Source organism: Rhagoletis pomonella, unplaced genomic scaffold (genome assembly GCF_013731165.1).
Source record: "Rhagoletis pomonella isolate Grant_MI unplaced genomic scaffold, Rhpom_1.0 Rhpom_scaffold_00006, whole genome shotgun sequence".
NCBI lineage: Eukaryota > Metazoa > Arthropoda > Insecta > Diptera > Tephritidae > Rhagoletis > Rhagoletis pomonella.
In genome coordinates, this window is record NW_023458560.1 from 48927308 (window position 1) to 48937700 (window position 10393).

Genomic DNA, 10393 nt, shown 5'->3' on the forward strand with positions numbered 1-10393 from the left:
AGTGAAAAGATACTAACGTCGAAGTGTTTCCGAGTGACTTGGGAGGAAAAGTGAAGTGATTATCGAAGTGACGACTCTCAAGCATAATTAGGGGTGTGGGGTTTTTCGATTAGGTTATTTATCACCTGATTGGTTAATCGATTATTTTTTTATCACTATAAAAGTAATCTCTAACTTTTATTAATTTATAATTTATTGTGTTCTTGTGCAAGTTTAGTGCTGGAATATCTGTAAAATCACAATGTCTCAAACGTAGAGGAAAGAAAAACCAAAATTATAGTTCACTGAGATATTAGCACTAAAATATAATTAATCGATTTTCGATTCACAGAAAAAAAGTCGTCACCAGATACACAGTAACAACGCCATCACGAGATTCACTTAAATGTTTCATTTTTGCTGTAAAATTGAAGATGTATAAAAACTAGAATATAATTTACTAAATAATAATAATATTTACTAAATAATTATAAAACTTTATCCACCCATTAATTTCTGTATATGGTAAAAAAAATTTAAATCAAAATGACTTCTTCCAAATAACCGATGCCAGATCGGATATTTATTAGACGTCTTTTTAGTAGCTGTTTGCGAAAACTTACTTTGCCAAACTTACTACTTACTTAAGAAGAATTTTAGCAAAAGATTGTTGAGTTTGGTTAATTAAATCACATATTTCAAAGAATTTTTTATTTAGTTTGGAGTTAAATCTAATTTGTGGAAAGTGAAGTAAAACGAAGTGAAATGAAGTAACGAAATGAAGGCTTCTAAAGTGAAGTGAAAAACTTCAATTGAAGTAACAGCGGCAGCACTGGCAGTGCAATACTAATTAGGGGGATAAAATTTACTCAGAGAGTCAAGTCATGTCTAGCTGGTGCACTCGGTACGCAGCAAACGCCTCGGTGAGCTGCAATTTAGCCCAATCTAACCTAATCAAACCTACAATTATATCACATGCTGATTTTTGATTGACCAAAAAACTGAGTCATGTCAATATTGTGCTCGTGAACTTGAGCGTGTGAATATTGGATGAATTATGGATCAATTTGGTTTATACTACGTCTAGAATCTTTCACAAAATACACCTAAACAGGTTCTTGTTACATATGCACATGTTGAACAAACTAGTCGATCTGAGAATCTGCCTTCATGAGAACACAACAGAAGACCTCGAAACTCATGCAGTCACAATATGGCGATGATCCTAGGCCTGGTCTTTGTGGCCTTATCACCGCCAATCTTGAGCACCTTGGAGGTCAGACTAACTGTTTCAGCTACCTCGTTGTGTTTTTCGGTTACTTGGGTGATTCACGCAGTGGCATAAATAACAGTCATATTATCGTAGAGTACTCGATTTTAAAACGATCAAAACTGTCGTGTGGTTGCTATGAACTCGCAAAACATTTATAAAAATTATGACATTATGGCAATATGATTAGTAGTATCTACTAGTTTATGACACCTTGTGAGCCACCCAACTATATTGTTACGCATACCTCGCCGAGACTAAGAGGTGGTTTGGAGTTTAGCCGACAACTCCATTATTCTATCTTTGATTACTAATTACAATTACGAAAAAAGTCTCTCTCTGACCAAAGTGAGGCAGCATATTAAAGTCCAACGAAGCTTATAACTAATAAATATTTTTACCTGCTATAAATAGTTTTTGTTTGTGGAGGGTAAGTGAATTATAACCTTAAAGCTGTTTTTCTCGGATTTAAACTCTTTTTTTTTTATGCAACAATCTCGCAGCAAACGTGCAGCGATGTCAATGTATAATTTTATGAATATCAGTAATTCAGAATCTACTTAGCAAAGCTGTAAATTCACTCAGAATATTCATACTATACTATAATTATAGCCATATGTACATACATACACATATACATATACTTAAATACACGCTCGATTATTTTGTGTGTGTTTTATGCTTGGGGTTCAATTCATTTGGCTGACGCTTTCAATTAACGCTTAATTGAAATCAATTAAAACAATTTTTTTGTATAATTGCATTATTATTACTGTTACTACTTCAATTTATATGCTTATGAATATTATACAATACAAATAAAAAAAAAAAATAAAAAATTAAATTAAAATACAAATATGCACATATGTACATACATACCTACATATATGTATCCAAGACCAAAAGCAAACGAGTTGAATGGTGGGTACAAGTGAAACTAGGCAGTCAAACAGTTGGGCCACACAAACCACCCAAGCTTTCTTGTATAAGTAAATACACCCTGCAGGGAAAACACAACCAAATTTCTAGTTCCGTACTAGATCTTTATCATCAAAAACGAAACAGTCCGATAGTCACTAGATCTCCAGCAGTCCAAAGGTAGTGAAATATGGTACGTTTAAGAACACTATTCTATTTTACTTTTTAAAACTACATATCGCTAGCTAAGAGTGAAAAGCAGCTGCTATGTCCACTTTTTCTAAAAAATTATATTTTGATGCAGGAACTATGTACCTTTTTTCTGTCTAACCATTTCTGTTCAGTGATATGCAAATTTGCTTTGGACTTAGCAAGTCCAGTCGCAGAAAATTTGATAAATCCCAAAGACTAAAAAAGAAAACTTTTCATTAGAAACCTATGCCTATCGAATTTAGAACTGGTTAGGAACTATCAAAAAAGGGAGCAGGGGAGGGAGGTTTATTTTAAATTGATATATTTGTTTGGCGGTTTTTTTACCGTTCAAATACGCTCCCATTCTGCACTTCGCAGACGCTTTTTCATAGTCTGGTAATACAAAACAAAATTTTGTGTTAATATTTTAATATCTTGGGACCTCTGCACCTCTGCATACTCAGCTACCATGGGAAAACCGAAAAGACTCTGTTTGAAAATAACATATTTCTTTTTTTTGCCAGCCGACTTTATAACTGGTTCAGAACTATAGAAAAAGGGATGTAAGTATATCCCATCTGTCTAATTTAGTACTGGTTCCGAACTATAAAAAAGGTAATGCAGCGGCGACAATTTCCACTTCCTATGACATCGCAGTGTTAAATTCGCCAGTTGTGTGCATGCATAAGAGATTTACCGCGAACCAGCAGTGGGTCTAGTTGTACTAGAAGCGGACCAGTTCAGAACTAAAGATTTTCCCACAGGGTATGTGCCTAACAATGCATGTATAATATGTATGTGTGGTTTGAGTAGATGTTGGAAAGCATAAATTAATTCATAGCTGGACTGATATATTCGCAGCTGCTGGTGAAAAAATAAATACATATATATAGCTGATCAGCAGAACATTATGACATCATATTTCTGCTACAATGCAGCTTATGTCAACTATGTGTGAATTTGTGTGTTTACATTGATATATGTACATATGTATGTATACGTACGTATGTGTGTGAAAGCCTGGTTTGTTAAAGTACAATATGTTTAAAAGTTTAATTAAATGACATGGATATCGACCATACAGCCATCAACCAATTCATTCATTCATTTAACATCATTTTTTTTTCGTCCGCGATCCCGCGCCTCTTTTGCCTAGCCAAGCATAGATAGAGCTCATAAGTGTCGAATGAATAGCAGTGTGGCGACACGCGATATTCGTACATATTACTTGGCATTATTGTTAATGTAATTTAACTTTAATTGAATGGTGTATAACATTCCACAGAGAATTAATGAATGCGACAAAATTAAGAAGAGTGAAGACAAAATTTGAATGAAATGATAAGAAAAGAAGTACACACGCTTTTCTCAAAAATGTTGAACCAAGTTGAAAAAAAAAATTATTTCATTAGCTGTTAACGCTTATTTGCATAATTTGTTTGCCTCTGATGTGACTTCGCGTATTTCCATTTTTTATTTTGTACATTTTTTATTTAACTCATATATACAATTTCAAATGTTTAATTAAAGTCAAATTGTGTTAATTAAGTGAACGCACGCAAATAAGTTGATGAATCACATTTTACTTGTACGCTGGGTGAGTGTGTTAATGAATTAAGAATATTTAAGGAAATGTAAAAGGCAGACTTTGAATAAACGTTTTACATAATTTTATTAACTTAACAAATATCTTAATACATACAAGTAACGGTTAAAGCATTTTGTTTGGCTTGGGTTGCTTCTGGATGCTGTTGTTTCAAGCTTAACCCTTTGAAGGTCAAATCGAGTATAGTAATTAATCTACCTACATATAAGGAAATTGCGCTTTCATAAATTACAATCTATGTATGTACAATTCAAAATGAATTTTGTTTCTTATGGCCCCGAAAGGGTTAAATATGTGCTTATTCTATCGCAAAGTTTTGTTGGCCTGATGACTTTCCCAAATTTTTCCTAATTTAAAATTTCTAAATTTTTAAATTCCCAAATTCTTAAAGTTAAAAACTGGTTATGACTTTTTGAAAACTGAGTTTTCTTTTAAACGCGGGATTTAAAATTGAAAATTTTACCACAATTTCCACCAACTTTCCGTCGGATAAAAATTGTGTTGTGGCAGCAGCGTACAATTTTGGCGAATGCTACTCGGGTGGTGGTAGTCCTCGGCCAGATACTCAGAACTCACCAGAGGTCAGTTCGGCAGCTCTGCAGTTAGTTAGGGAGCCTGTTTGTATTACCAGACGGGAAGACTCATAAAAGTTTCAGCAGGAGCTCCGAACCCGTCAGCAACATTAAGTTAAGATCCGATTTCTCCTTTGAATCCAACAGAATGTCGATACCCAAGTCGAGCAGACTGTACTCAGTTTGATTAAAGTTAACTCACTTTAAAAAAATTATCAAAAGTGCCTTACTAACTTGAATTCATATATCAGCGATTGTCGTTTTTTGGAAATATTTAGTCCAAATCTAGTCATCTTTTTACGACGGCAGTGTCAGCTTTCGAAAAATAACGGAATTTTAAATCATCAAATCCAATAGCTTCCATTCTTTTATTGCATTCAAATCAGTTGTGATACTAAAGAACATTAATTACATCAATCATAACCTCACTTAATTGCCTAATTTAATTGAAGATCGATCAATTAAGGATTCTGAAATTTTTTAACAAATCTAAACTTTATAGCAATTATGGTACTTTTTCAACACTTTGATTTCGTCGTATTTTTATACGCTTCCCCCATCTACTGCAATCAATTACATTTATATTTTTTAATCTCATATTTTTTATCTTTCACAAATGCACCCTCAATGTTGTTGTTTTTTTTTTCATTTCAGCAATTGCGGCTTTCGTCCCGTACTCAACGACAGCACTGCCAGCGTGGTCGCTTCTGGTGCGGGCACACAACGCACCACTGCACATCCACCACTCTTTCTGCCACCACATTTGGCCTCGCTCAGCTCACAGTTTACGCATCAGCCACTCTTTCCCGGGCTAAAAGGTAAATGCGATTAAATATTGTAAAGAAGAAGAAGAAGAAGAGCGAAACAAGTATTTTTGTTGCATGAAATATTTACTTACTTACCCATACCACAAAGCAGAGTACATCACTGTTACTCGCGCTGAGTTAAAGTTGGTAGTCAATAAGTACGAGTACATAAATCTTGTTGATGAACGACGGTTGTGATCTAACTTATCGATTATTGATGTAAAATAATGTATTTGTAGTTAACCAATTATGGGTAGAGTGGCTGGTGACGCCCCATCGCCCTCATCGTGCCTCAGTCTGGATTTCAATCTGTGACGCTGTACATCAACAGCTCGTCAAGCTTAATGACAAGCCGAGACATTCCATACTCGTACCCCCATAGACCGGCTGTCGATTTATTGATGGCTGCGGCAAAGACAGACTAATACATTTTAATAGAATTAAAGTTTGAAATAAGAGAGCCGGACAGATTTGCATTACATATGTATATGTACATATAAAGATAACTTAAAAGCAAATTTTACTCACCGCACTCATCCCTTTCCCACTCTCTTTCCAGGTGTCTCTCCATTTCCGGGTCTCTGCTCGTGCTGCTCCCTCAAACCACCACCGCCACCACCCAGCGCCTCTTCGGTGGCCGCCGCCGCTGCAGCCGCCGCAGCTGCTGCTGCCGCCTCATCCTCCTGCTCCTCCTCCTCCTCCGTCGCCGTCAGCGCCGCCAACGTGCCCATAACATCTGCCGCTCCCTCCGCCAGCAGTTCGCCTGATTCGCCACCGAACTCTATCTCTTCGATTGGTGGTAGTCAATCAGCAACGCATAACAATCACGATGCACGCTCCAGCTCGGTAGCCGAACTGCGTCGCAAGGCGCAAGAACATTCAGCCGCATTGCTGCAATCGTTGCATGCCGCCGCTGCAGCTGGACTCGCCTTTCCTGGGCTCCATTTGCCGCCGCTCTCATTTCATCATCATTCCGCTGCCGCGTTGAGTAACGCCCACGCTGCTGCTGCAGCAGCTGCCGCCAACAATAACAACAATCACAATAATAATAACAACAACAATGGCGTGCGTCTGAAAAGTGAATTGGCACAGGATATGACCGCAAGCACCATAAATGGCCTAGCAGCTGTGGCAGCGGCAAGTAATCATCACCACAGCATCGCCAGTTTGACGCTGCTCGATGCGCAGAGCGCTGCATATCATCATCATCAGCAGCAGCAACAGCAGCAGCAACAGCAACAACAACAGCAGCATCAGCAACATCAAATGTCACAAGCTGTGTTGCATCTACAGCAGCAGCAACAACAACAACAACAGCAGCAGCAACAACAAAATCAACTATCGCCACCCATAACGCCGACGCATACGCCCACCAACCATCGCCAAGATACGCCGCCAAAGTGTGCGAATGGTGGAGGTGCAGCAACAATTGCTAGTAGCATCATCACGAAGAGCGAATAATAAAGAGAGGAGGAGACATGAGCGTGAAGAGAGTGACTCAAAGATGATGAGCCAAGAATAGAGTAGATACATTTGGAATAATTTGTAAAATATCTGAGCTGATCTGCGTGCTATGCCAATGCATAAGGTTTGATTTGTTTTAATTAAGGTAATTAGTACAGTAGCCTCCGGCTAATTGGGCATGATGAATTGTACAGTTTGGTTAAAGCTTAACGAGGAACCCAATTTACAGGATTCCGTCAAAAGGAAGTCCAATTTTTTGAATGAGTTATTGGTTGACAAAGAGGCAAAATCATGCAAGCGGGAGTCAACTAGCAGAGGCATACTGTACTAAATACTTATAAATACATTAGTAGTGTAAAAAGTAGTTCAGTTTTACATTAGAAATAGAAAGAATGTTAAGGAAGTAGTATTTAAAAGTAAGTAAATATTAAGCACCTAAGCAAAAAAATTAAAAATTAGAATTAATTTCACCGCAATTTATTTAAACGCTTTTTCAATAGTAAAAAATTTAATTTTTCGCCGATTATTCCTGCTTTCTGCCTGCACCCTGATGAACCGCTGCACCAGCATTGTACAAATTTAATTTATCTCGCATCGACGCAGAGCAAATAGCATCCTCACCAAGTTGAAACTCGTTGTACATGTGGTTAGGACTGGGCACTCTAGGCGATAGTTAGATAAGATCAATCACTTCCTATCATCTGGGCGTAAAAAATGTTGGCTTAGTACCCACAATCAATATAAATACTTAGCCATCTTGACAGAATACACTCCCATAGCCGGTATCCTCTCGCGTAGCATTAGCTGCTGCCCCAGATTTTTTGCTGGATCAATCCGAATTTTCTCACAGTATTCCACAAGACTGGCCGCCTTCCTCGGAGGTGGTGACAACAAAGAGTCGTATGGAAATGCGCGGAGGCAACAATGAAGTGTTGCCATCCATTTTGCCCTTGATGCTCAACCTCGCTGTTTTCAAGTTCTGTCAGCAGAACTGTCGAAATTTGGCCCCAGTGAACTGAGGAAACACTACTTGTAAGACCTACTCTCGGTCTGACCGAGTTTTTCCCACGTAAACCACACAGTCCACAGGTTTTTGGTTCGAACACCTAGGGCTCCTGAGCGCTGCAAATTTATCTGAGTAACCGTCACTGGACGCTACCATGAATCTCCTTGATCACTCATTTGCGATGAGGCGCTCGCAAAATAGAGACTCCGGCGATTCCGTTCTCTAATACTTTTCCTTTGTAGTTTCGGATACTCATCTTCCATAGAACAGTTTGTATTACATCCAGCCACGGATTTTTGGAGCCACGTATTTTATGTAAGTGTACCATCTATGAGATTCCAATACAAATCAAGGGTAAGGCGGTGGAGATAGGCGAGAAGTGACCCGCCAACTCATCGTCTTTAAGGCAGGAAGATGAAATAAGGTTGTCAAGTATGTCAAACGTAGTCAGATGTGTTTGTCTGGAAAAGTAACCCGTCAACAGTACCACAAGTTGTCTGTAGTCACATTTGCTCAATGCAAGCAAATACCTAGTTGGACCTTCTGAGATAGAAGGCAACCTGAAGTTTTCCCACCAACATCAGTCCCTCAATGTCTCCCAGTAATTTCTGAGTGGGGTACTTACCAGGTTTTTGTTGTTTCCTACCATGGCCGGAAGTGAGAATGGAATACCTGAGTGGATCACCCTTATAGTGATTTCGTTTCTACCAAAAAAATTTCGCCTTTTGATTGCCCCTTTCACTTTTCGTGTTCGTTTCTAAATTAAAGGCAAAAGGTGAGAAAATTGTGTGTTCGTTTCTTAATATGTCACACTCGTGTAATGCAAAAAAGGCTCATTTTCTGCCCTGTGAAGCTTTGTCAGGGTAGATGGTTGCCCTTAAAATGAGATGGTTGTTTAAAACAACAGCATTACGAAATGTCTGAGCTAGACGAGGGCATGAAGGCCAAAAAATGCTTTCTTACAGGGTTGGGTGTATGTAATATCAAACACATTTAGCAACGAAATCACCATTAGATATTAACTCCAGATCCTTATCGAGAGTCATTTTCAAAGCCATAGGTTAAGATTCAACAAAGTGTAATCACTTCCCCAGTGCTGGATTAAAACCGGCATTTCGGCTCAGGGAATTAACGGTTGAACTGTCTCTTCAGAAGTGGTAATGCGGACGTCCTATTATGGGGCATTGAAAAGCCACTTGTGCCTAGCTCGCTGCCACCAGCAATCTTCGCCTCGTTTCACTCAGTAATACGCAGGCATTTCTTTTAAGTCCACCCCAAGTATAAAGGCATTACGTGATGGTAAGTCTAAGCAGATTTCACACCCTATTTATTGACAGTCTGCTCCGCCATACCACACCCGGAAATCGACTTACATAAAAATAACTTTAATAATAAAGAAACCCCGGTGTTCTACATATATTTAAGCCCCGCTGACCTTACTCAAAGCCCAGGAAGTAAATAGTTAGTCAAGACGTGGCTGCTCTTAAATGAATATTTATAATGCCGTGCAGTCTCCTTGACTTAATGGCTTGAATGAATTTATACCCTGGACGAGACCTTGGCTATCCAATAGGTCACTCAACGCGGTGTGTCACCCTAAAGCTTCTCACGCTTCCGGATTATTAGCGAATGGGGAATGAAGAGAATGAAGAAGTAATCGACTCCTCGCTGGTTCTAGTGCAGTTTTTTCACATTTTCGTTCAAATAGCGAACAAAACTTCTCGAAAAACTCCTCTAAATCTTTTTTTGCTTCCGCATTTGTTATCATCTTTGGACTATACTCCTTTTGGAATTATTTCGACTACGATATTGTTTTTGCTTTCGTTTTTTTCTATAAACTTTTCTCTTTTCTATTAGCAAAACTAATTCAACGAACAAGTCAAGTTACGCGGTACTGAATTGAAAACACCAACAGAGCAATGCTAAAAACCATTAATCTTAAATTCAAAACACGTTTTCACAATGCTAACAATGGATTGCATATAAATGAACGAAGAAATAATTGTAAGCATAAAATATGTAATTAATTACAGGCAATAATGTAAATAATTATTACTGATTTAAAAATTTAAAAAAGCGATACAATAAAAAAGCGGAATCGGCACGAATAAGTGGTATATTGCAAGCTTTTCTTAAGCTTTTATTAAGCTTCACCTGTAAGCTTCACCTGAGTTAGAGACTTGAAACTTCAAAACTGGGTGAGAACCTGATTAGAATGCCATATGAAAGGTGAATTAATCCCCTAGATGGCGCAGATGTCAATATATTTGAAAACCCCGTATTTATAGTCCGATATGGTTCATATGTAGAATGTATATTGCATACATGAAATGAATAACTCCACAAAAGAATTTGCCCAATAGGTGGCGCATGAGTCGAGACGTTTGGAAAAACCGTATTTATGGTTCGATTTGAATCATATTTAAAATATGTGTATTATTAATTAAGTGGAAAGAAATAAATCCATAAAAAATTTGGCCTTTATGTGATGCGGGATAGATTTTTTTAACCACTAATAAAAGCTGGTCTTAAAATTTTTTATTTTTTTTAATTACTTTTTTGTGTATATAAAAATTCGTA

The 10393-nt window shown here is 37.7% G+C and overlaps 1 protein-coding gene across 1 annotated transcript in view; it reads left to right on the forward strand.

The window, feature by feature from the left end:
- The window catches only part of LOC118740883 (homeobox protein unc-4 homolog), a 126674-nt gene extending 119049 nt beyond the window's left edge, over nt 1–7625 (forward strand). The window contains exons 7-8 of the mRNA XM_036472620.1: nt 5192–5355; nt 5903–7625. Of these exons, the coding sequence (XP_036328513.1) occupies nt 5192–5355; nt 5903–6804 (1066 nt within the window). The 3' untranslated portion in view covers nt 6805–7625. The remainder of the gene's footprint in view (nt 1–5191; nt 5356–5902) is intronic.
- Nucleotides 7626–10393: the final 2768 nt, after the last annotated feature.